General features: G+C 46.9%; 1 protein-coding gene across 1 annotated transcript in view; it reads right to left on the bottom strand.

Moving 5' to 3' along the window:
• Positions 1-3,860: 3,860 nt before the first annotated feature.
• Positions 3,861-27,546, bottom strand: part of TAOK1 (TAO kinase 1) — a 69,554-nt gene continuing 45,868 nt past the window's right edge. Inside the window, exons 9-20 of the mRNA XM_075113121.1 lie at positions 26,226-26,319; positions 24,746-24,827; positions 22,621-22,788; positions 21,575-21,778; positions 20,225-20,359; positions 19,451-19,687; positions 18,562-18,690; positions 16,628-16,831; positions 15,871-16,110; positions 12,005-12,217; positions 10,738-10,920; positions 3,861-6,906 (exon numbers count right to left, since the gene is read on the bottom strand). Of these exons, the coding sequence (XP_074969222.1) occupies positions 6,445-6,906; positions 10,738-10,920; positions 12,005-12,217; positions 15,871-16,110; positions 16,628-16,831; positions 18,562-18,690; positions 19,451-19,687; positions 20,225-20,359; positions 21,575-21,778; positions 22,621-22,788; positions 24,746-24,827; positions 26,226-26,319 (2,351 nt within the window). The 3' untranslated portion in view covers positions 3,861-6,444. The remainder of the gene's footprint in view (positions 6,907-10,737; positions 10,921-12,004; positions 12,218-15,870; positions 16,111-16,627; positions 16,832-18,561; positions 18,691-19,450; positions 19,688-20,224; positions 20,360-21,574; positions 21,779-22,620; positions 22,789-24,745; positions 24,828-26,225; positions 26,320-27,546) is intronic.

The raw sequence follows: 27,546 nt of genomic DNA, 5'->3' as shown, positions 1-27,546 counted from the left end.
CAGCTCGTTAACAACCCTGTGCTGATTTCTAAACTCCGCTGAGCTCAGAGTTGCCATAGAAATGCGTGATCCTGGCACTAAAAGCAGGCAACAATCTTAAATGAAAGCCTTTTTTTTTTTTTTTTTTTCTCTTTTTTTTTTTTTCCCCCAGTAGGTTTAGACGATCTCGGGTTTAAGACAAAAGCAGTCAGAAGGGGAAAACAGATCATTTCTAGAGAGGTTGAAAAATATAGTCATAAGCCAGTATTAAATTGCAGCAAAGAACCCGAACTCGGTTCCCAGAGTTCAGCCCCAGAGCAAGCTCGAAGGCACCGCTCCGTCCCTCGCGCTGCCCACCGCACGGCCCACGGCGCCGAGGGGAAGGAGGTGCCACGCAGCGAACGCGGAGAAGCCGGCTGAAGGCGGGGGGGCGAAGCCCCGGGCGGGGGGCTGCTGCCCCCCAGCCCTGCCGCCCGTCGGCCGCTGCGCCGCCCCAGCTCGCGGTATTTAAGCACAATTCCTCACAGCATCACTTTGACAGGTCTCGGGGATTAGATGCATGCTGAACTACGACTGGCAATTACAGTAGCTTTTTGCTAGCTGGCACATACTGTATCTATAAATTTTAGTACAAAAACTTAAAAAATACAGAAACTAGGTCAATTTGTTAACTACATATTTACAGATAATTACAATTCTTTTCACTCACAATAATTAAACTAATTGTCAGTGAAAATTCAAACTGTGCATGTTCTGAGGTACCCGTACTCAGGGGTGGGGAGCGGGGCAGGGGACCGGAGGGGCGAGGCGGGGGGGACGATCCCACCCCCGCGTTGGTTCACGTCCGTGGGGGCAATGCTCACCCCTCCTGGTTACTGGTTCCCGGACTCAGTGTGTGCACTCAGAGAAAGCAGGGAGAGAGGGGACCGATGCCGGGTTTGGGTTTTCTTTTTCCCTAGGACATGGCTTTAGGATGTTTTGAGGACGCCAGATGGGTGCGAAGCCAACGGTCACGTACCAAACTGCCTCCCTCCCCCAAGAGGAGCCTTTGGGTGAAGCACAAGTATCAAGACCAACGGCTCGGTGGTTAAGGTGCTTGTTTGCCGGCAAATCCGATTTACTAAGTCCCTCCCTAGCTGACAGAGGCCTCTCCTTCCCCAGCGAAGCCTGGGCCGAGGGGCAGGGATGCAGCGGGCACCGTCACAGCCCCAGCCGGCCAAATCTCACTGTGCAACAGAACCAGGGTTATCTGCTGCCGTCGTTCCCTGGTGGGGAGACGTTTATTATGACCACTAAATCTATCAGCTATTTCTTTTTTGGCTGAAAACAGCTACCCACAACCCTCCGAAGAGCCTCACACGTATTTCTCAAGACTCCGACTCAATCGCCTCGTAAAAGTGCAAACTGAAACACGGTGGAGGGACACCGACCGCCGCCCCTGCCTGGGCATCCACCACCCCTCCGACCTCGGCACGCGGCTCGGGGCTCGCTGCCAGCCAGCGCCGCGGCGGGGAAGTCCCACGGGCAGCCGCACAGCTAAAGGCGAACCAAACCCAAGCCGAGCCTCAAAAAGCTCACAAGAGACCTTCCAAAAGGGACAGGGGGAAGAATTGCCTCCAAATTCTCACAGCACAAAGAAGAGAGCCCACGGCCGGCGCTGCTGAGCTTCCTGGGCTTCCCCGGCGGGGTAAATATCACAGCTGGGTGAACATTTGTGACTTGACTCGTGCAAGAACCGTCCAGCCCCCGAACTGCCCGATGTCTCGCTAAGATGGGGTCTGTGGAGGACAAAGGAGAAGGTTAGAAGGGTCTTGGCAGCTTGAGGAGCTCGCGGTGTCTAGCGCGGCACTCGCCGCTCTGCTACGAGAAAGACCAGGGCGAAGCTTACTAGAGATGCGGAGCAAGCACCCAGGAGAAGAACAAGGCTGTCCTCCGCTTACTGGGCTTGAGTAATACAGCACACGTGCCCAAGCAGAACAAGGAACAGACCACAATCGTCTCTGTGAGGGCATATCCACGCACGTACGTACACGCTGTACACACATACACGCGTGTATCTCTTAAATCTGGCAATTTAGCTTCTCTTTTGATCCTCCACAGAACCTGCTCTGGTTATTAGACGCACACAAAGGTAGACAGTGTCCAGAGGTAGCGGCAGCTCGAACTCGCGACTGCCACAAGTTCGCGCCGGTGCAGCGCGCCAAGACCGTGCCGGGCTTGCGATCCTCCGTGGCAAGACGCAGCTGGGGACTCTGAGCTCAGCCCGCTGAGCACTTCACCGGCCCACTCACCGCCCCCCCAGCACATCGGTACCCTGCCTCAGCTGCTTTCCTGTCGCTACACCGTCCTGTTTTCTCCTCTGCTGGCTTCTGACTTTCTGGTACCCTCTGGGAGCTCTCTCCCCTCCTCTCCAGCACACCCGTAGCAGCTAGCCTACCCTCCCGCTCCCCAGAAAAAGCAAGCTGCAATGAGCAGGGCCGTATTTAAGCGAGGGTTTTTGACCGCGTTTCAGCCCCAGGCAGAGCTTGCGCCGATGTAGGCGCCCTCGCCCCAGGGAGCCCTGCTGCAGGGGTGGCGTTTGCTCACGAACAGGAGTGCTAAGGAACAGCAGAACTGAAGCGCCCTGACAGAAATGCACAGCATGATGTGTGTGCACGTATACCCACACACACGTACGTACAGAGTATATAAATATATACAAATGAGATACCATATATATAACCAGAGAGATGTGCGTATTCAACAGAGTAATGGTAGACAGTGGTACAATACAATTTATTGCCTCTCAGGAAATGGCACGTAAGCAGGGTCAAGGGGCAGGGCAGCCTGACGCGCAAGGGGCCCTTCCCCCCCGGGGCGGGGGGTTAATCAACAGCATCATCCCGGGGTCCACACCAGGGTGCACCCCGTGCAGGTTACAGCTAGCGTGCAACGCGCCGTCTTCTGGAGCGGGAGGGCTGGGTGGGATACAGAGCGATGCCAGCCTGGCCCCAAGCCGGGCAAGGAATGGCTGCGGGGAAATTTCTGTGGAAAGCTCGGTATCGTACCACATTTCTTTCTTCAACCCCTTTGAAGCTCACAGGCTTGGAGCGAATGCAGGTGAAACAGAGCCGGCCTCCGTTTCAGCACTGCATCCGAGGAAGAAAGCATGTAACGTTCAACATGGAAGGGAGAGGTGGCTGCTGCCTCCCTGGGACCATGGAGAACAAGGAAAACGTGGTCCCTTTCACCAATTTTAATTAAATAAAATCAAAAGAAATCCAATTCCGAAAGAGGTGAAAATGCTGGCTCCTGTTTTTGTTTTTTTCATCTCTGGGCTAAACTACATCAGAACTTTAGGTCTTTGCAAAGGGGAGAGAAAAATAACCACAGAATAAGAGATTTCAGGGGTCAAGCTGGTGATTTGAAAATACTGCAATACAATTTGCAAAGTAGTCCACACACAAGAGTTTCCCCAGTGTTAAATATGAGCATAAAAGATGTAAAAGAACATCTTTGCTGAGGTACTGGAGTCGTTTCCACAATTTACAGATTACAGTATTTTTAAAACCAAAGTTAGGGCATGACTGCAACGAGCACAATATGGGGTAATTAACTGGTCCTGCTTTTAAAAATAGAGTTTGCAAACTGATTCAGAGAGTGTTTGCGTCTCTCTAGCGTATTTTATGGTTGTTTCTGTATCTCAGAAATGTACCCAAGGCACATCAAAATTCTCAGCACCAGGGGCCTCCTCGTACACCTCCAAGGCTCAGCCTGACCCGGAGTCCCTCGGCTACAGCTGCGCAATGGGGTGCTTCCTCTCGAGATCAGGCTTGTCTGGGACACCTTTCCTTCCCCCACGTACACACAGGGACACACACATTTAGACCAGGTGATCTGAATCAGTTTTTGCAAACTATTTTAATTAAAATATTAACTTGTTGGAATAGTCCAGGTCTGCACATGATATACATGTAAAAATGGTTACTACACAATTCTTTTTGAATACAAAAAAAGCCAATATGGGATAGCCATCATTTGGATTCAGCATTCAGTCATGCTTGACATTACACAAAGAGATGGGTTGAGAGAATTCTGTTGAAGTAGCTCAATTTAAGCCAGAGACTTTGACCAAATTCAAACCATAACAGAAGCAAAAGAATGAACCCACTGAACTTGCAGGTATAGCCTGTCCCCGCTGTCACTGCTGCTGCTTGTGATAGAGGAGCTGAACTTCAAAACGCCGTGTTAGCACCACGCTCTGGGCACACCCTCCACTCTCACGTGGTAAATCCCATGCAATTTTGGCCTTTCGTTTCATTTTTGTCTTTCTAAACCCAGGAAAATACAGGTAACCTTTCCTAAATCGGTTTCGCTGCATTTCAACAACACTGCAATGCGAAAGAATGACCCCAAAACATCCAATTCCACATAAAAAACATAGCAGAGGAAAGGACAGGACAATTCACAGTCACCACTTGCCCCGGGGTGGGGCAACCAGAGTCACCTCCGCGGGACCACCGCCTCATCCCAGGCTTCCGTCTACTGTTAGTACGACAAAGCTCCTTACTAAGGGGCTGCTCAAACGTATTTTGGTAGTTTCCATCTTCGATCAGAGCGATGGGCTACGTCAAGATGCTAGAAATCCCAGTTGGATTCACCGGACACTGGCAGAGAGTTAAGGATCGGGAGTGGATGTTAATTTAGCTAACGAGAGAACGTCGCCCTGTCGAGAGTACTGAACAGCAGCGAGACACTAGAGTATTTACTATATAAATATGTCACATGGACAAACACATTCGGAAAAACCTTGCTTTTGAGCCCTATAAACATTAAAGGCAAATCCTAGAGTTAGCAGCTAGTGTTTTCTTCAAGATGATTAGTGTGCAAGGAAAAAACATTTACAAAGAACCCTGGCTGGTCAGTCCCCAAGACGGAAATTTTTGCCTCAAGCCAAACGTCATCTCCCTGCTCTTCCCCTAGCCCCGCAGTGCTGGCTGACCCAGGCCGCCCCGGCACCGGCACAGGAGCACGGGGGCGTCTCCCGTTCCCAGCACTAAGGGGTGACACGATGCCACAAAGCCATTCGGTTAACGCGGCTCCCTGACCCCTTTATCACCGTATGGATTTCACAACCTCCTTTGCTTCCTTTCAGTAGTACAGCAGCTCCAACGAGCCTCTGGAAGTAGTGCCTTCTCGCACGGTGTGATACACTGCCAAAATATCACAGCGTCTCAAGGGACTGTAAAAGTTGTGAAGTATTGCAGCAACGAAAATAATAAAAAGGAGCCTCACATGCAGCAAGATCTACAGTGGTGATGTGGGTTAGTCATCAGCTGGGAAAGAGTCATTGGCTCAGCTCCTCCTGGTACACTGTGGCAACTAAACATTTAAACAGTTGGCTACACTCTACATGTAAACAGGAAATTGCAACAAGCCAAAAAGGTAATAAATTGGTGGATGTAGTGTCATAATGAAAAACCCGATCAATGGCATTTTGTGACTATGGCATCCTTCAAAACACCTCTGGCATTTGAGACTGATTGGCTGAAAGTCTAAACATTTCTGAATGGAGCAAAAAGGACTACGCTGGGCTCCAATAATTATTCCGATGCTTAGCTAAAATGAGATGTCACAGTATTAGCTGTACAAGTGCATTACTTACGCTCCTCTGCCCAACCTTGTCTGAGCTACCAGCAGCACAGTCAGGGAGTGCCAAAGCAGGAATACGATTTTGAACATTTCTAGCCTGTTCCCTCCAGATTTACCTACACGCTTCTCGGGAAGCTGACCAGTGCCTTCTGAGAGAACATCACTTCTTACACGACACGGAGCGGGCACTTGGGTAGAAGGGCCCTGCCGAGCCCTGGTGTCTCTTGGCCTCTCTTCTCACCCTTCTTCCTCACCTACAAGTCTTTGACAAGGCCTCTTGGCAGAGGCAATACGCTAGAAATGTATCCAATTTAATGACAAATGGAAATGGAACAGAAGATCCAGCTGTTCCTCCCCTGGATGTTGGTTTAAAGGCAGCTCGCCTGGTTTTTGCAGGGTGGCAGTTCGAAATTTATGGACATGGGAGGAGGTCTTCATTCTCCCTCAGACTTCCTATGGATGGCGTGACAAGGGCAGTCTGAGGCCCTTCTGTCCTGTCAGTGTGACAACCACCAGCCAACCCTTCTGACTAATTGCATATATTTCTCAGACGCCCTCCCAAGACCCCTCCAAAAAGTAAAAAACAGCAAAAAAAAAAAAAAACAAACAAACCAACCAAAAAAACCACCCCCCCCAAACCCTGCAGCCAAATACTATGACATCCCAGTTAGTAAACACAAAACGTAATGCTTTACAAAATGAATACAATATTCCATGTGCACCCAGCTTCCACACGTCAGCACCGCACTGAGGAGGCTGCTGGGCTGGTGTCTGTAGGCAGTTTCTCTTGGCAGACAGCTCCAGTGGAATTGCCACCCTCAGTTATTGTTTAAGTTATGTATAAGACATGTGTGAACCATTGGATATTTGTGAAGTAACACTTGTGCTCCTGCTCATGCCCTGTTCCGTCCGTCCCCCAGAAGCTGTCCGCCTCAGAGCCTGGGGGCTGTTGCGGACCCCTATAGCACTACTTCGAGGTACCCCCTGCATGGGCCCCGAGGGGTGACCCCATGGCTGGGGTCCACCTTGCATTGGATGGCCCCAAGCTTGTGGTGGGCCACCCATGGGATGACCCCAGTGAGGTCCTGCACCCCCAGTAGGATTGTGGGACCAGCCAGAAGCTCCCGGGTAGCTGTGGCTGAACGCCTCGGGGGAGAGATTAGAAAGAACCATATTACTAAAACCTAGCCTCATGCTTTCTGAGTCAAAGGCTTCGATCTCGCGAGCTTGACGCTCCAGCAGGCTTCGTATCCGTTCGGTACGCTCGTTCTGCAACGCCAGCATCTCCTCCTCAATCTAGGAAGGAAAAAAGAAGAGACAGTCTGTAGCAGCAGGACTCCTTCACAGGCGTGGCCCCAGCTCTCTGAAGGCTTTGTAACAGCAAGCTAACGAGAAACCTTCTCCCCATGTTTCTACACGAGACAGGATCTAGATCGGATGCCCACAGACACACAATCTGCTCTGAAGGCAGAAGGGTAAGCCCATAGACCTGCGCACGCCAAATCACGGTGAACACCCGTTGGAGGGTCTTGGTCCCCGTTCCCTGGTGATTACAGAAGTTTTCGGGATGCAAAGCCAACGTTTGCATTGGTACTAACAGCTCGACGTAGGTTAATCTTTTAAGAGGCAGCAAAGTCTGCAGCTTCCATAAAAGCCTACCGGGAAAGCACCGTCAGCTACAGCCAAGCAGTGCCCGTACAGTCAAATACCTGCCAACACAGCTTAACATGACCTTCACTGTTTGTAGCTGAACCTGATGATGACAACTGCTATTTTCTCCAGGATTCAGTGTATGAGCCCACATTCAGTTTCCTCTCCAATGTTCGCTAGCCAGATTTTCTTAGTTCATGTTTATTGCCTCCTATCTACCCCTTTCCTAAACTGGCTTCTCATGTTTCATTACCCCGAGACTTTCTCCAGGGTGTGTGATGAAGCAAGCAGGCAGCGATGTTTGAATTGTGGGGCAGATTATTAGCTAGATGATAAGCAAGCTGGCAACTCCAGTTTCTTCCCTGTAACACTGTTCCAAATCGGTTTCCAACGGTACTTTGGTAGGGGCACTGGGTTCAGCTCTGTAAGCACAGAAAACATGGGGCTACGGCCTGACACCCGTCAGACAGGGAAGAAAAGCCTTTCTTGTTGAAATCTTTGCAGTCAGGTGGAGAACCAAAGGATCTCTCCATTATCTTCTTGCCAGTGCTGAAAAAAGCTACTTTTGGCCTTGGTGGAAAAGACCAAATGGGTAAAAAGCAGAAGCCAAGACTTTTAGCATAGCTCACTGGCGTCTCCCCTACTGTCAGCGGCAACGTGGCCAAGAGGTGGTATCTTGGTCTGTGCTGAAGGTACTGGGCAGAGGTCGTACTTGTAAGCGCTCTCTTGCCTTAGTCAGGGAATATGCAAAGTGATTTCATCTGGAATTTAGGAAACAATCTGCTCCAGCGTGAGTCACCTCCTGAGCCATTTGGGGCTTTCAGAAACTGCCTTATCCACTTGTCTGTTTCTTAGTGCTAGGTGAGTGACACTGGCTCTCCACAGAGCAGCCTTGCTCGCTCCTGCTAGAAGCCAGGCAGCGGTCAACTGCCTCCGAAAAGGCAGAAGAGGAAGAAGGTGCCTTCTCTAGCGTCAGCTCTTTAAAATGCTCCGCTTATTTTTTCCAGTCCTGCTATCTGAGCAGAACCCTCCTCTTCCTTTTTCAGAACTACAGTGTCTTCAGCACGTCCAGCTGCTCAGTTTTCAGGCTTTGCGACAGCGCAGCACACAGGGCTTAGCGCAACTGGACTTCACAGAAAGGCATGCCGAACACGCCGCACCAAAATGACATCACCTGGAAACGGCCTCAGGTTGCAAGACTCTGAACATGAGGTGTCTGAGGCATGTGGGAAGGAAATGAGAACATCTGAAGTCTTTTAAAGACACTCTTGGGACACGCTGGTTACTGGTGCAACACCAACACCACAGCACCAGGGTACAGCTTGTACAGCGCCGCAGCCACTGGCACTTAAAGGCTGCGCATCGGTAAGGCTGGCTACTCCCTCCCTAGCCCAAGTCAGCCGTGTGCGCTCTGGTGAGTTACTATGGTGATGGGCATCATCAAAAATAAACAGCACTGTGCCGAGAAGGAAGCAGAGCCCTGTGGACACCCTAACTTCTGGAGTCTGGCTTATTATTGAACATCAGCGACTGACTTTGCCACGGGCTATGTATATATTTGTGGATATAAATTCAGACGTTCATCTCGCTCACACACCTGCCCTTTCTCTGGCTGCCAGTTCCAGTTAGCACATGCAAGCGAACACCAGGTGACAGCGCTGAGCGACCCACACAATAGTTGCAACTCTTAATTCTTACAAAACCAGAGCACAGAATACCCTGGCAGAAGGAGGCGGCATCTACCTCTGCACTCACACGTTTTCCCTTGAGCTGCCGCTAAGTGACTGTAACCCCAGCAGGAAGCAGAGGCTCACCGCTGGTCCACGACTCCGTGAGCCGCAAGGCACTAGCACTGCCTAGGTTGCTAAATAAGGGCTCCCACCTATGGAAACCAAGGACCATCCAATTTTTCGCTGTTTTAACACAACAGTCACATAGGGACACAAGGGCACAAACACACACAGAAAAATTATGCTAGGTCTTAATTTTATCCTCTTTTTTCTGTGATGTAGCACTGCTAAGCTTCCTATCACTGTTACCGATGCCAAATGCTTTACAGGGACTTTCTATGCAGAGAGACTTCAACCCTTAGCCACACTGAAAGACCTGTACAACATTATCAGGGGTTGATACGCGTTGCCTTAAGTCACTGGCCTCACTTCAGCTTTTAACATAAGACTACACGCAATCCAAGACCTGCTGCTCCCACAGACAAGGAGCAGTGACCAGCAGCAGGCTTGCTCTCGGCAGGTCGTGCCACCAGAGGGCAATGCACACCCAGCATAAATATATACTCAAACGCAGGGCTGTGATGGGAGCTGTCCTCTTCTGGAGGGGAGCAAAATGACCAGCGATGGGGTCTAAAGACACCTATTACACATGCGAGTGCCATATGGGAACTCTGTTTTCACAAATTCAGTTGCTTCCAGAGATTCAAGCCTACTGGCAGGAGACCAAAGCACAATAGGACCGTACCATCCTCTTGGAGATGCTTCCTCAGCTGACCATGAGGTGGAGCAGTTTTATTCTGACAAGGGCCCTCTATCAGCCCAGCATCAATCTGTTAGCCTCTGGGAGAAGTTAAAGTGTGAAGAACCTCGAGGCCACAGAGTAATTGCCCTAATTTAATAACCGCCGACCAGCAGAGTTGGGAACAGTTGCGTGAATGGTCATGGCTGGCACCCACAGGGCAAATCAAAGGGGAAAAAATTTGCAGGAGGAAGGTCGATTGTGTATTTCCTTTCACTGGTGCATTACCCTTCCCCTGGTTTGTGTAGGCCACTCATTTCTATACACACCACATGGCGGGCACTCCATAGAAAAGCGTAGCTCAACAAGGAGCACCTTAATGCCCATAGCCAATTAGAAGCTAAAATCTAGGGAGCAGCAGGTCACCCATGCCTGTGGGTCTGGCTACTTGAGTTTGCTTAGGGGGATCCTGCAGACAGCAGCATTTCCATAACAAGCGTAGTTTCACCAGGAAACTGCAGCCTGATCTCCACAGACTGACAAATGGGAGCAGATCTGCAGTAAAATAGCATTACCGTAAAACACAGGGTCTCAAATACATTTTACACACACATCCCCCACAAAGATACCTACTACTGATACTATGCAAATTCCAGAAGAACCCCCAGCTTTAGGCTGTTACTGTCCATCCTCTAGTGAGCTGGGAAGCTAATCTGCAGCTCAGAGACAGAAAGAACACTTTCCCTTCTGCCCAGAGAGGCCTGGCTCCCTCCAGCACGCTTCAAGCAGCTCTATCCCTGCCAGAAGCTGCTCACATAGGATGGCTGAGCTGGCAAAAAGTTTAGCCTATGTGTCACTGAGCTGTCACCCCAGAGAGGCAAATACCCAAATGATCTGTGTAACTATATACAGCCAGGTAAAAGCAATTTCCCTCTCTATTGATAAGTACAGCGCAATTTAAGATCTGAAATACGCAGCGTGCTAATGACGCTCGCCTGCCCATTTTACCTTCTGCTCAAGGAGGGCCCGACGGAGGGATACCCTCTGTTCAAGATCACGCAGCTCCCGATCATGCTGGGCTTCTGCCTGCATCTTGATTTTACTCTGATATGCATTCAGCAGCTCCAATTCTTGCTGCAGCTGCATCTTCAAAACCTGGCACTCTGCTTCCTGTGCTTCATCCAAACGCAGCTGGGAAAGAGAGACAATAGAGACGTTTCACTATGGGGTAACCACTCATGACACTCCGGGGGAGGACTGCGAGGAGGGGGAGAGAATGGGATGGGACTTTGTTTTCTTAGCAATACAGTTGGTCTCTATTGTACTTCGTTCCACTGAACAGAGGACCTACAGTGACAAAGACTGGTGACAGCGAGCCCGCAGCACCGATGCAAGTGATGCTGATGTGCAGTGGCGCCTCAGGAGCCACGATCCATACCGCAGAGACCAGACTGCTGGAGGTGCTAACATCTACAGCTCTTCTTTTGCTGGAGGCAAAGAGAAGATCTCTTGCTCTGTTCAACTGGGTTAACCAACTACCTGTGCACAGGAGACTGAGGTCCATACCCCTGCCAATGCAGGGCTTTGGGTGAAAGAATATAATGGCATAAACCTAAAAGCAATAAGATACTGAACTTCTAACCTTCCCATACACAAATTAAACCAGCTACCCTGCCTCACAGCATCATGTTTGTACAGTGATGCGAGCAAGACGAATACGCAAGAAGTGCAAAGAAAACCGCACATTCAGTTGTAGCAAGGACTCAAAGTGTTGTTCACGTGGTTATTCTTTAAAGAAGTTATCCCTTAAAGAAGGAATCACAGAACTTTCACAACACTTTTAACATTATTTCAGGTTTACAGTCAAAACTCTGGACTCCTGCATGACTCCATGAGCATATCCCGCTGGTGGGACATGCTTTGGTTGGTGTCACTGACAAATTAAAACCTAAATGACTTAAGACAGCAAGCTGCACATTAATGATGCTCTAACAGGGCTGTTTATGCTGTCAAACTTCATGCAAAAGCAGTCCTCTGGCCACACAGATGCATCACACTGCATCTCCGCAACAGCAGCTTCAACTTCAACCTGCCTGAAGGGGGTAATACCCCTTTCCTCTGGGTTTGAACGCTGCTTTAGGTACAGAGGAACGACCGTGCTGGGTACGGCGCGTGTGGCAGGGAAGCAGACAGCCTGCTGTCAGGATACAGATAGGGATGCTTGCATTTTAACCAATTTGGCTGAGGAACCCTGGGTCCCTCGGAGGCGACTCACAGCTTGCGTAGAGAGCATTTCATTAATGCTGTGATCATACTGCTCAGCCAGGATAGCCAGCTTCCGGGTCTGCTCCTCCTTGAGCCGTTTGAGGACAGCTTTATGTTCACTCTTTGGCGTGGTCTCCAGCAGATGGTTTCTCAGTGCTTTGTACTGTCTGGTTTGGATCTTGCATGTATCCTGAAACTGCTTCTTTATCTGTAGTTCTTTTGACTGGAAAGATGGAGGGGACACAAACAAAGAAAAAAACAGCACGTTTCAAATGGGAGAAATATCCATTCAAATGGATATTTAGGATAACATTAAGGATATGAGTTCAAGAATCCACAAATGTATATTAACAACTACAGTGCAAGGAGGGAAACAAAATACACAAGAGGCAATGACTATTGCTGCAGCTGCTTTGACACTGCCACTGTGTGAAACAATTACAATACAGACACTTTTATAACAAAGCTCCAGCCTAAATACAGCTGTCTCCGCACAAAGAGCCTCACATTTGTCACTGGACTGGATCCAGTCCTGGGTGTTGCTTTTCAAGAAAACTTCTTGAGGGACAGGACTAATATTTATTAGCACCAAAAGCCATACTTACACATGACTGTGCTTGTATGGCACATGTATATGAACAGCACTAATGTTACGAGGAGAAGCAGATCTGGTGCACGGGAAGGGACAGGGAAAAAGAGCAACGCTTTTTCCATTGAGGGTTTGACGCAGGAAGGATGTCTTCTAACCCCTGGTATTACCAGCCTGGTTTTCATAAAGATACTCAAAAAATGGCTGGGAAAGATTAGACGCTTGAAGATGTACGCCACAAGCAACACTAGCGCTGTGCTAGTCTAGCAAACAAAACAATTCCCCAGTCCCAGTGGAGGCTTACTGGAGACTGAGTTTTCCCTTCGCACTTCGCTAGCATCTCTGTTAACTTTGTGATTGCACTCAGGGCTGGGAGACATCTATCCTGGAAAAGGTATCTGGATCTCATTTTGCTCTATGACCTTGCAGAAATGAATTATTTTCTTCTTTCACCTGCCTTACCTGCCTCCAGAGCAGCCTGTAAGGGTTAACATCTGCGAAGTGCTTTAAGACCCTGAACAGGAGGGTGTTTTGGAGTTCCCTGTATCTTTCTTTGTACAGGAGGGCTGGCAGGGATACTTCTAACTAAGCAAAACCCAGAAGTGATGAGCAATGGCAGTTAACTGACAGTCAAATTCACCACCCTAACAAAAAACAAACAAGGAAACAAACCCCTCTAAGCCCCCACATCAGGGCAGTCGGTCTGCACCGGGCCATTCCCACTGCCAGCCACCACGCTCAACTCCTGAAGCACTGGGCGCAGGAACACAGCACAGGAATTGATTCCTGTCCCTTGAATAAGTTGGAAGAGCTCTGGGATCTGAACCAGCAAGGCAGATATAAATATGTGCGTGTCACCCGTCAGCTCCTCCGCTGCCTGCTCCTGGCACTAACTCAAGGCTCAGCAGGGTAGGTGATAAGCACAGCACTTGTAGCTACCTAGAAAGATGCAGTGGGATCAGACAATCTATCCAGCCCAATTTAGACGTCAGCACGCTTTGCTGCATAAGCCAACAATCCCACTTTGCTAATCTGATGTGGAAAAACAGCACAAAGATGGGCTTCATTCAAACCAAAACAGATATCATGGAGAGGAATACATTGCTTTTACACTTTCTAAATTCATAGCAAGTTATTTCCCCCCAGGAAACCTTTAAGGTTGTTTCTCCCCGCCCCTAAGGGAAATGTCAGCAGGTTACCCATTCCCACCAGGGACCTGGTCACAGCAAAACACTAGCAACCCATTTTGTCCCCACTTTCTGTGAAGTCTCGCTTGGACACCAGACTGTTTACAGGCTTCCAATCCAAAGGCTTTAACAACAGGAAACAGAAGGGAGGGGTAAGATTTCCAGTCAGACTTCTGACAAGATCATTTTGACCTAGTATTGTGAAATACCAGCAAGAAGGTATTTGCATCACAATTAACACACTCGAAAGAATAACAGAGCAGTTTTCACTGAAGGGTGAATTCTAGTTATCGGTCCTTCTGGTGCTGCAATAGCAGCCACAGCCACGGACCGTTTAAAAGTCTGCTTTTGGGACAAAGGACCTCACTAAATAACAAAGGGAAAGCCTGAAACGCGTGCCCTCGAGGGAAAACGTTGCTGAGGAGAGAAACTGAACAAATGGCCAAATAAGAACGCTCGCCTGCGTTAGTCAGAAGCAAGAGAAGAGTTAACTCTTGGGAACAGCCTCGATAAATAAGGGATTGCACTACAGACTGAACGCTTGTCCAGCAGGCTGCTTTATTAGCACTGTGTGTAGGCAAAGGTGCTGGATTGAAGCTGAAATCCTTCACTAATCGCAGAACAGCCACACAAAGCAAAACGCTCCAGCCCCGTCCTCACTGGGAAAGGGAAGGGGTTGAAGAGTCTGCAGAGGTGAGCGGGCAGCCAAGCCCCTGCGGCCCGGCGGGGCCGCCGGTCCTGCTGCGCCGACTGCCAGCGAGGGGACGAGAAGGGACGTGCTGCCCACTCGTGTTTGTACCGCATCACCTTGGGGAGGCAGAACTCATTCATGCTAATCTCAGAAGGATCAACCTAATACAGCTGCTTCAGTTCTATTCAGCTCAGAGTGCAGCGCAGCTTCCCTGTGAAGTCATCAGCTATTTATACACTATATCCTTGGAGATTCTCAACAGCCATCAGATGGTCCCTTGTTCTCACACGCTAGGTTTTTCACTATTTAATATTATTCTAATATTGACAAATCAGGGTTGTTTGGGGTTTTTTTTTCCTGAAGTTCTATTTTCAAGTTGGTTATTTTTCTCTGTAAGAAGATAATTTGCAGGTGGTAAAATCTAAGTCAGATGGGAAATATCACGAAGAGGAAAGACCTAGAACAACAAAGAAACCCCATGCTCAGTATGCCATACACTCATTTTGTTACTGGCACAGCTCAACACTGGGTGGAGAGAAGAAGTCTGCCTCCTCAAAGGAAATGTACCAGGCAGCTTTGTGAAAGGCCTTATACTCCCTTCTCAGACACTTCAGAATAAACCACTGGACTTCTTTGGCTGAAGTGAAGGCTTACAATGAAAACACTAAGAGCCTCAATTACAGAGGCCCTACAGTTCTGGTCAGCCACCGCAGCTACAAGGGCAGCATGAGAAACCCATGAGAGCCCAACACAGCAAAGGTCAGTCCTAGGAGCTTCCTGAGGACACTGCAGTTGGCTGGTATCTCTCTCTCTTCCCCCCAGACTAGCTAGCATACCAGCCTTAATATAAAAACAATAACAAGGTCTGCTGGCCAAGACCGATGGTGCAGTTCATTTTGATGCACGCAGCAATGCAAAGCTTTTTTTTTTAATGGCACTGTTTCATTACAGAAAAATAGATTTTCCTCTTGTATATGGGGGGAGAAGAGGATCAGAAAACGGTGTCGGTGGGAGAAGGGTGGGGGGGGAAGGGCACTGCAAAGATTAAATGCATTTTTAAACTACCACAAAAAGGTAGGCACGCTGCTGAGCAAAATAGCTTTTCAAACGAAATGAGCGACTAGTGCTGCTACGGCCTGCCTCTAATACTCCGCAACCCTGACCACCATTGCTACGGTTCACACGCACGGTGCTTGTAGGGCTGCAGTTGCACCTTGGCAGTTACACAACTTGACAAATACGACACATTTTAAAAGAAGTATTCATTACAGAATGAGACACCTCTTCAAATTAACGAGCTTCAAAGTACGTTGGACCTGCATACGCTGCAAATGAGAACGGAGCTGCAATGTACCGCTTTTCCACCACCACCAGCAGCTCGCGTCCAGAGCTCCTACATCACTTAGTACCTTCAGGCTCTTGGGCTGCTGCCGGACCTCCATGACGTGCTTACGCCTCAGCTCCCGCTCCCGGCGCTTGTTGTATTCCAGCTGGTTGGTGAGCTCGGTCTGGTGCTGGAGTCGGATCAGCTCGCAGCGCATCTTCTGGATGGTACTGAGATGGCGGAACTCCAGCTCCTGCATGGACTCGTGCTGACGCAGCAGCATGGCGTGCTCCAGGTCCTTCTGTGTCTGCCTTTTGTTTAACTCCTAACAGGAGGGCAGAGGGAATTATTAGATTCTTTGTACTTACTTGGATTTCCGTTCACAGCGTGACATTTCACTTTGTTCACAAGGGCATTTCTCTCTTTCCAAGGCATTTGAGGACAGAGCACAGAGTTTTTACGTCTTATCAGAAGCACACAGCACCACCACCGGTAATTTCTCCTTCCTCATTTCACTTTTCTTCTTCCTGTTCTAGATGCTCAACAGGATTCACAGTAAGCATTTTCTAGAAAAGGACCGTAACTGTTGTGTCTGCTGGCTTTTTGGATCTAACAGTTCTCCCACAATAGGGCACTAATCTGAACGTTTGGTTCCGCATGATCCCCCAAATGCCACAGGGATTACCAGATGGCGTTGCAAAACGTACCAAACCCTTATTTTACGAAAACACTTGAGATGACGTAATGAACACTTCAGTGAGGTTGGACTTGGGTGGCAGGTGCTCCTGTGAGATGCATTTCATACCAGTGGTTCCGGGTCTCATCTCTGCTTATTCTCTTACCTCCCGAACCAGGTCCTGCTCCAGATTATGGCGGCCAAGGAGCATCCGTCTCTTAAAGCGGCGACACTCCAGCTCCAAGTACTGCCTCTGACGCCTCAGTAAGTTGGCTTCTTCCTCTGCCTGGAAATGCTGGATGTTCTCCTTCTGCTTGGAGAGCCACTCCTGCTTCTCCTTCTTTGGAGTGCTCTGGTTTTCATTCAGTTCCTGATAACAGCAAGGTAATTAATTGTGGAATAGTCACATTAAGCTCCCTGGCCCTGGACAGCGGGATGGACCTGCCTAATAAACTACATTTCAGACAAAGCCGTTCCACCTTGTCTTCTCGCGGCCGGTACCACCCCAGCCTCTGCAAAAACGCGTTGCATCACGTATCTAAGGGAATGCTGGGAGTCAGTTCACAGCGGAGCGAATTTAACTGCAACTTTTATTTGCATTGGCCATTTTAACCCACCAAAATGCTGGTTCACGTCGACAGTTTCCAGACGCCTATATTAGCTCAAAACACAAAAATGATGGTTTGCCACTGAAGACAAAGACACTTGGAGGTCCTGCCATACTGCCTGACAACTGTTTTTGCAGGCTCCCAAAGGACCGAGAGCAGGAAAGCATTGTCATCCTCTCTCATTTGCAAACACGTCCAGCCACGCGAAGCACATCAGAAAATCTGTGTCTCGCTTGATCAGAACACATACGTGTTTTCTAAGTAACTCATCGAGGCCGGGCCGCTCACTGAGACTCCACGACTTACAAAAACAACAGAAAGAAGCTCACAGGTGAAACGTAAGGCCACGGTTTCCACATTTGTATCAAATTCAATATGTAGCTGGAAGCATCGTTGGCAAAACGCTCTGCTTGCCTGAATCGCACACTAGAGATGCCCGTACAGTAACTAGGCTTGTTGTGATACATTTCAACTTAAGTATGAGACAGAACTCCTCTGTATTTCCTCAGTGTTTCTTGGTGCTCTGTGATCTACTGCCCACTTAGAAAAAGATTCTATGTTATTATAAAAAGCCCACGCTACTGTAGTTTTTGTTAGATCTTTCTTGGCTCTGCTGCTCTTTAGCCTTTTTTCCTCCTGGGAAATGTCTATGTTTGGGAATATTCCCCTTTGGAGCAAGTTCCAAAGTTGCGTCACACAAGTTGATGGCTGAGCACTAAATGGTTCTTTCAAAAAAATTATTTATAGTGCTTACGGTTTCAGCCACTCCACAAGAAGGATCAGGAAGTTTGATTCTACGTTCTCTGCGTTTCACAAAGGTCGTGATCTTCGCTACAATACAGTGATTACTGAACTATTACCCAGCTTTCTCCATTAAAATTAAGTAGTCTTTTACAGATATTTTAATTTAAAAAAATCTGCAGGTCATCTTTTACCGCTCTGTTTTCTTACTGCTGCTACAGGAATATTACTTAAGCGATAAGAAACTTCACTAAATGCTGCAGTGCATGGTCAATATCTGCAGCAACAAGGTACAGAATACTGTTCACGACCTTTCTTAAACTACCATTTTTCATTCCTTAGGGTCGCCAAATTTGCATGTTTCTGGCTAAAAAGTAGTATTAAACAATGAAGAAGTTTGTACTTTCACAAGATAAACATAGAGGTGCCCATACATAAACAAACCCTCTTTTTGATGGGTTTGGGTTCTTTTTTTGACCTCGTTCGACCTCTTTTTTTGGCCTCTTGACATTGACCTTGAATTTCAAATCAAACCTTGAAATCAAATTCCTTGAATTTGACATCTTACTCTAAGGTCAAAGATACGCAACAAACACAGTATGTAGAGGACTCTGCTCATGAAGCGCAGAACCTGCTGCAACCCAGCGAAAGATCTCTTGCGCGCCGGGCACTTCTAGTTCTGAAAGTTCACCACTCTCGCACGGTATCTCACACCGTACTATATTCACATTTCTCATTACAGGCGAGTTACCTCTTTCAGCTGCTCTTTACGGAGTTTATATTCCCTCTTCTGGGACTCCAGGAAACTGTTCAATTCTTTTTTCTGTTGGGCCTGAATATGCTGTTGGAACTTCTTTTCTTCATTGGCCATCACTTTAGCCTGCAGCAAATCCAGCAGCAAATCAGTTTGAGTCCCGAAGGATTACAGCTCACGCTCCATTTCAGCCCCAAGACCAAGAACTCGTGGTACAGTCACCACGATACTCACCATGCCTCTGAGTAAGCGCGAGTCCGGGGAGTTTGCCCTCACCCCTTCTCATTCCACCCCCAGATCAACGCACCCAGCAGGAGTCCTTTTTCAGTGCCTCATTTCCCTATTGTTCAACTAGTCTCGTCTAACAAAGTCAACACCTTATGATGAACTATATCCTTAGCCCTTCACTGAGAGATCCACGATGAACAAGAATCAATAATAATCGCTGCAGGCGGCACCACTTCGTTATCAATTATTTAAAAGCAGAAAACCCCCATATCCATAGGCAACTAGGCGGTGAACGTTTAAGCGTAGCTGGCACATTTCTCTGCAGGCTGAACTGCCTCCATAACACTCGACGGCAGTCAGTTATTGACAGCGTACACATGGCAAGAGAAAGGAAAACCCTTCCAGTATTTTTTCTGGGGTCAGTACACCAAAATCTAGCATAACGCACTGTGATGAAGGACATACCTTTCCTCTAGTTATATAAACCCCTTAGTGTAAGGAGGTGATGTATTAGCCTTTTTCTAATTAGCAATTTGCTTGGCTCCTGAAAACAGACATGTAAGAGACTACAATGTCATCTCTTCATCAGTGAGGGGAAGTGGGCAATTCAATGTCATTAAACAAATATAGACTGGTCTGCGAAACCGTAATCCCCTACCTCTTTTTCCATGGCTGCTTGGTGCTTTTTAATTAGCTTTTCCATTTCTGCTGCAAAATTGTTGCGCTGTGTTTCAAGATCTTTGTCCAACCTGAGGCGATGCTCGTCCATCTCTGCCTTCAGTTTATTCTCTAATGCCATCAGTTGCTTCTGGTGCTGCCGTCTCATACGTTTATAGCCAGACATCTGCTCTCGGAGTTCAGAGTCTTGCTCATGTTCCTGCATTTGCCTTGTCACCTACGAAGGTAACCACATCGGCCCAGAAGTAAGCTAATGCTTCTTCGTCTGCTTTTCAGCAGTCTTCAAACCACAAAAGAAAAACTGTTCATTAAAGAAATTCGACCCATCCTAATGGCATCAGAGCGGATTAAAAACTGAATTCTGCTGTAGAAGATAAGCTCCAGCACAAAAACTGTACAATTGTTATAAAGCTGGTACTAAATGATGTTTTTTAGCCCACTGCAATGAGTATGCATACGTACACACGCCAATATACATAATATGCATGTGAAAATATCCGCCAGCTTATTATTACAAACAGTTTCCTGCATTCGGCTAGGCGTATCGGTTTTGAAAATATCTAATATGCACAAATTACATTTGCCCAGGTGTCACATTTAAGCTTTTATTAACTTAAACTATTTCAGTGATAACATCTCAGTGAGGATAGCTCACATTCTGATGAAACCCTAACAGCTCTAAGCAGTTTCATAGCGCTATGTTCAAAGGCATCCCTCCCTACACAACTTCATCACAACGAAAGCCTCAACGTACCAGCGATGCTGTGCGTATAGTAGCAAAGTGCTCTCGGTTGCGATAATGAGACTTGTGGCGAGATACTTGGGGAGGAGACTGGGGTTCCGACACCCTCGTTCGAGGATCTGATTCCTCTCTGTAGTTTTCTTCCTCCTTATCAGCAAATATTAACGTGAAAGAATAAAGAGAAACCGTGTTAGAGACTTTTTTTGCTGCCGTTGGTCTGGTTCAAAAGATCTTTAAAAGGAAGACAAACTATTGTGCATTCAGCAGCCCCGAGAGATCCTCCTGCCAAATAAGCCGGCTGAAGGGATATGCTGCAACAAGAGCTCTGATCTCGGACCCTTATTTTTGACAATTTCATTGTGCATTTTTATTACTAGGAGGAAAATTACTAATTAAAGCTGAAAATGAGAAAAATAAATAGCTGAAAACTGAGTTAAACAGTTTACTTCCTCAAAACATAAAAGCTATAAAGCAGATTATATCAAGCCTGAACGAAAAAACGTACCTTTGTAACCCTGAAAGACAGAGGAAGATTTTCATTACACCCACCACAGAAACACCTCAAAGCAAATTTTAAGATTTGTCACGGTGTATTCCACAGTCTTATTTTGAGTTTGTCATTCTTCACAGAGCGATTAGTAGTTAGATACGATACACTAATTAACTCCCCGAGGAAATACCTGCATCTTTCCTGCATATCTGGGCAAAGAACAAAACATTCTAACCACACCTATCATTAGCTCGGGAAACGCCACTGGTTTGAGGAAAGGAGCGATAACCCCTGCACGGCACGAGCAGCACGGTTCAGAGGCGCTCCCCAGTTCATCCTTCATCGAGCAGAGGTAAGGCAGGGGAAGCAGCTCCACGGCTTGCCACGGCCAGAGCGCTGCATTTCTTCTTCCAGGCACCTTTGTTCATTACCCAAACATTCGAGTGCTGGGAAGCTACGTGCTTCAGGAACAGATTTCAACCACTGCTGTGGCTCTTGTATTTCAGAATTCACTAACCGGGAGGTCAGAAGGGGAAACTCTCCCACCCTTTTTGTCCCACGAAGCGGTGCCCTGCAAGCAAAGGGCACGAACCAAACCTATTCACAACCTGCCATTCCAAGTCCTCACAGTAAAGCAAACTGATTTTGAAACAATTCAGTTAGTAAGATAATTTTTAGTGAATCGTCAGAAATAAAGTATCTTCACAGCAACCTTCAAAGTTTCCAGTGCACATTAATATACTGGAGCACAATATCAGAACCTGCAGATAATGATTTAGGATAGGAACCCCTTGACTTTTTGTCATGGTACCAACAACACCCTCTCCCGCTTTACACCTTCAAAGTTATCCAGGCGAAAATCCAGCACTTACCGGTTTTAAATGAATGACAGAGCTATTTGACATCACGGTGTGGTCCCCCTCCATCATATCCAGCTCGCTCTTATCATCCGAGGCATCTGGAAGACTGTTAACACTACTGCTTTGGCTACTGGCACTGATAGACATACTAGGAATGGACTGATTGCTTCCGACACTGTTCACTGTTCCTGTCCTGCCGACACCGTGATCTTGTTCCTAGGAGAAAGGAATTATTAAGAAAACCCAAATCCCTCACAGCTGTATCTATGGTCATTACCAAATGAAATGTTCCTTCTATTCCTTTCTAAAAGCATCCACCTGCCACGTCATGGCAGTTCCCACCCTCCAGGCATTGCCATGAAACATTTCTCTTGTGGGATGCTGGGGAGAGAAAGAATCAACCTTGTCAAGATTAACTGGCTGATGTCAGATTCTTTTCAACAGCAAGCCTGTTAACAAGCTGAATTCTATCCTGTATCAGCAACGGCGTGTCACCAGAAACTGTTCTGACACCAGCATCATCTAAGCGCTCAGCTGGGACCCCGCACCTCGCACGGCTCCTCTGCGTACACGAGAGCGCTGTGTTTCAGAGAGTCTCAATTTCTGCACGGTGATTGCAGCGAGACACCCAAAAAAGACAAATGGATTTCCTTGACGACTTTTTTTTTTTTTAAATCAGGTACAAATTTCTATGTCTTAGACTCAGAACAGCATCCTCCAGAAAACTAGAAGACTGTCAAGGGCCTTGAACATATGGTCAAGACAGAGGTTAACTGCAGCTGCTGAAAGAGTCCCCTGGAAGACTTGGAAACAGGCAAAGCAAGCCAGGAGTTACAGAACTGGGAGCTAACTGTTCAAGCATGAACGCATGGCACAGCTTCTTGGCATCTACCCTGTCTGTGCCTTGAGGTAGCTTTACTCCAAGCACAGAGGGGACGACGGAGTTTACAGCCAGGTGTGCCAACAGCCTCCGTTCACTTTAGCAATATCTGAGTTGGGGTTATTTAAATGACAGCACCATTCTCTGGTTCAGTGATGAAATCCACAGCTTCTCTCACCTCCTCCTCCTCCTGTGTTTCGACTGCAGGGCCATTGTGTGCCTCCTGGAAGAGGAGCTTCTTCATTTTACGATACTGCAGGTTGTCCAGCTCTCTCACTGCATCCTTTGTTCTCTGAATCAAGTCTATTAACACTGTTTCGGGCCGCTCCCGAAGAACAAACATGTGCTGTAGAACACACAAATAGGTGAGTGACCTCTAATGCCTCCAGCGCACGTGCTTTGAGGATAGAATTATGAGCTCTAGCTGGGCTTGTTAGGCCTCTTCTCTGCACAGGAGGAGAGTAACTTCACAGCTTACACTAGCACTATTTTTAGACTTCATGATCCAGATAGATTTCAGAATGATTGCTTTCTGACATCCACCAAGATGATGTTAAAAAAAAAAAAACCACAACCAAAACCGCAGAAACGATATTTCACATACCATGAAAATGGGCCCAGTTTAAACCTAAACTTCTTTGGATGTTGGGGTATTTAGAGGCACCATCTACTTGTGGTTTAGAGGGGGAGGAGCAACAAATAACATATAAATGGTAAAGGTGTCAGACTGGTTAAGTATCTCTAACCAAACGTTAATTAACTCATCAGCTAACTCTCACTATAAAAACCCTTTTCCTTGTTTAGAAAAGCTTGAGAATCAAATATATTCGGCACACAGCTCTGAGTCATAAAACAGGCTGTGAACCTTCAAGCCCGGCCCCAGCACAGTTAGCCACGTTATGCTTTTTTTTTTTAAAAAATATTTGCTGCTTTTCACTGCAGAGGTGGCTACATTTTGCCAAAAGGTAAAACAAGTCCTGCCTATGTATGTCAGAAGCAGCTTTTGCAGTCTCCAGATGAAATGTGCTGTGCAAGCATGAGTCATTATTAACACCACCGCTAGTTTCATTTTGTTCCTTAGGAGAACCGCATTGCCATTTCCAACATGTCACATTCCCTACCTGTCCCTGTAAAGTGGCATGCAGCTGTTTCAGACTATAGATATGGAACAAATACTTTCACAAACGTTTAATTTCCATCAATGTTCTCTTTAATTGCAGCGCATTGCTCAAAATAAAACCAATCTGCAGAATTCTGAAATGGCAGGACTACACACCCACACCAAAACCTTTACTGGATAATTGCATTTACTTTCTGAATACAGTTTTTAAAGAGGCAAAAGTCCTTGGAAGCATTTAAGTAAAAACATGCAAGGAGGTGACGATAAAACCTTCATAAATAGCATCCATTGCCCGGTAATGCAAAATCTTTGACAAATCGCTGTTTAGCACTAACATGGCTGGGATAAAAATCCCCCCCAAATAACGTCACGAGCACTGTAAAGGGAATGACAAGTTAGCAGAATTCTGAATGCCAACTGGTGCCACAAAGGAAATCCATCAAAGTCACGCTTACAATAAAGCAGCTCTAACACCTAACTTCTATGCGAGTGGCGTTCACTTAGGAACACGTCAGCTTTTTGCAACAACCTACCACATTGGCTTTGTTTCCAGGCTAGAGCAAGGGAAACCAAGTACCTGCAGCATATGGGAGCACAAGTGAAGGAAAAAAAGGCTAAGAAGTAAAGCAGGAGAAAACCTGCAGACGGCCGAGGCTTACTCGTGTCAAGGGAAAGTATGCGGAGAAAATCTGCTTTCCTCTGCCCCCCTTCCCCCAGGGATACCATTAGAAGAGCAAATTTCAGTTCTATACGTAAGGCACATGGTGATTGGGAGAGGACAGAAAGCCTTTAGGGGTGTATATAGCATAAAGAGGGAGGTAACAAAAGGTATTTGTTAACTAATGCATGGCAGCTCTGTCAGGATTAATTATAATCACCACAAGGATAGACTGAGCTTAAGAAACCGAAACTCTCCACAAGTTGACAGTCATCCAGTGTCACTTGCTGGGGCGTTCTTTTAGGATGAGAACAAGGCTGGCGTGGAGAGTCACCTGGGGAACTCCCCGAGACACTGCGGAGCTGGGACTGCCAGCTCGGTGCGCTCCACAGCCCCCGCAGCTCAAAGGTGTTAGGGGTAACAGGCAGAGAGGGCACCGTTAACGGTAACCCAGCACGGTAGGCACGACAGAAGAGTGTCTCTTTTTAATTCCACGTGGAAAACAAAAGGGACAAGCAAGCCTACCTTCAGAAGCTCCTCTGATGTAGGCCTGTCTTGAGGAATTTTCTGGAGGCAAGAATCTACGAAGTTTCGAAAATAATCAGACCTGTGGCCAGGGAAGAGAAAACACCCAGACATCTGAGGTAACTACCCAGTTTAATTTTCAAAGCTCATTAAGGAATTGAGACATTTACATTTGGGCACCGCTCGTAGAAAGAGCGGGGAGAAACCACGCAGAGCCAGAACTTCACACTACAGCCTCTGACACCCCTCGCCACCCAAAGCCCAGCGCTATTCGTAGGCAGATCCCTTTAACCTCAGCTTCCAGACAAAACGTTTCAGCTCAAGAATGTGAAAATATGGGGCAGTTCAAGAGGAAGGGAAGTGCCGTATAAAGGCAGACACCCACCCATCTCGGTGCGAGCATCAATCCTGTCAAATCCTAGATTGCCCAAACCCTTCAAGGTCTCAGAGCCCCTGCCCTGGTTCACCTCTGTGTGCCGGTGTTTCACCTGCAAACTGTATTAACGCACAATTCCCGAGTTGCCTTTGGCCCCTCGGACACAACTACGCGGCTGTGCAATCCGTCACAAGCAACGCTGAACGTCGCCATTTGTTTGGTAACATTTCTCCCTCCGTAAGCTAAAATTCTGTATTTTGCCCTTTTGTCTGAAAATAGGTTTTCGGAAGGGCAGGATTATATGCTGAAAACAGCAGCACATCAGTTTTTACAGGTTTTATTTCTTTCCACCCCCCCACCCCCCCCCCCATCCTGTAATGGGGGGTTTTTGCTACTGCAGTTTTTCAAGTAAATTAAATTACTGCATTTTTTGGTCAGAAAAATGCATTAAGTGAGTTGAATCTTTTGCCAAGTGCCAGGGTGTGAAATAGCCTAACCAGAAAATCTCAAAAGTAGAAAAATTGTATAAAAATACAGCACAACGTATTTTGTTAGAGGCCTAGGATTATGTCTCAGAAAAATGTAATTAGGAAGTCTTTAACTTTTGAAATTAGTTTACTGTGTTTGCTGTTTCAAGAGAGAGTTCTTGAGGCTGGGAGACACAAAATGCTACTACTGTGCTTTGTTCCTCTGAAGTTTGTGCCACAGACACTTGCCATACACACAAGCAGTGTCTTCATCTTGCGAAGCAATACTTCAACAAAACAAGATTTAGGAATTGACAGTGTGGTTTGTGATTAAAAAACACTGAAAACCACATTTTTGGCTAGCCTGGGAGCTTCAAAAGTTTACTGACCCATGAACTGAACTTTTTACAGGATCTTGTGTTCTTCCAGCAGCATGTCCTGTTTCCACCACATTCTAGACTCTAAAATGTATATTTAGTAATTGGTCAGTTTTGTATAGAAAATGTAGAGTGAACCTAGTAAGAACCTTCCAGCTCACATCCTCCCGACAGGAATCCAGCCATTTCAAGAACTCAGCATGACAAAGCACTCCATTTACAGCAATCCCCTACAACATTCCTCCCGCAGTAATACTCACCATTCATTAGACTGTAGTGTAGGGGATTCATTCTGCGCTATGTGATATAAGGCACTCATTGCGTTCATATTAAACAAAGGAGGCTTCCTTTCCGCTACACACAAAAGAAAAGAATTTTTATATAGGGAGACAGTCTCATGGTTTTGCTCTTTTTTTCAGTTTACATCCCTTTAAGAAGAAAACCACATCAGCAGAATCACTGTTGCCTGAACACGGAACCCCAAACCAACCCTACCCTGCAATCAGACAGATATGTTGGCGTATGTCCTATACCATTGCAGAAGATGAAAGCGCTGCGAAGATCAAATGCCTTGTCCTCTCAAGCTTTTAAATTACGTGGTTTATCATAGTTGAGTTCTCTGACTCATTGTAATGTACTAAAATAGGAGTAAGTTAACAGTAAGCGCTAGAGTCGGTGTTTAGCCACTAAGCATTCTTGGTTTCCTACCCCCCCCCCCCCCCCCTCCTTTGTTTTAAGCCATGGTTGCTAAAAATCTAACAAATATTTAATTCTAGCAGGACAGCAGCGATGAAGAAAACCCAGTTACAAGACCCAAAGCACATGGGCAGGAAGTCAGCCACAGGCCGACTCTTTATACTATTTTGAGAGTTGCATTCTCCTTGGCGCTCCTCTCTTTCAAGCTTGTGTTACTCTTATAGACTGACACAGCATGAAAGCTTAATGAGGAAGGAGATGATCTCACTGTAACAACAAAATTGAAGCTTCATCAGAATGTTTATGGGGTAAACCTATAAAGCTCAGCCTCGCCATAAACATTCCAGAGAAGCTGCTCAGGCCACGAGGACGTTGCTGCACTGCTGAAAATGTAACAGAGAACTTTCCTTCCTGAAAAAAAAACCGAACAAGGGAAAAATAATGCTAGTTTTCTTATTCTGCTTTTAATTTTGAGTCTAATAGTGGCAGCAAGCTATGTATCAGAGATCACTGTTTGCTCACTGCTATCAGAGGACAGACCAAGCCCTACAACTTCCTCAGAACAGGTAAACTGAGGAGTCGAGCCTTTCCTCAAACGTAGCACTTTACCGCCTCTGCCAGATAACCAGTCGCCACGATCGAGAATCAGACTGATTATCCATTAAACTATTTTAACTGACCCCTTAAACTATTTTTAAGGGACCGCTCTCACTTTTTTCTCTTAACTCGCCCAAATAAAATAAAAATCCTTAGGAAACCCTGAAGCTGAGCCCTTAATGAGGCCATTTCTAAGACTAAGTAATAGTTTGAGAAGACTACTCCGTGTCTCATTTTTCTGCCTTCTTCCCATGCTTATTCAAACCAACACAAATGAGATAACCGCAC

The sequence above is a fragment of the Phalacrocorax aristotelis genome, chromosome 18 (assembly GCF_949628215.1).
Source record: "Phalacrocorax aristotelis chromosome 18, bGulAri2.1, whole genome shotgun sequence".
Taxonomy (NCBI): domain Eukaryota; kingdom Metazoa; phylum Chordata; class Aves; order Suliformes; family Phalacrocoracidae; genus Phalacrocorax; species Phalacrocorax aristotelis.
The sequence above is the reverse complement of the archived record's forward strand: the minus strand, read 5'-3'. Positions and strand labels throughout refer to the sequence as shown.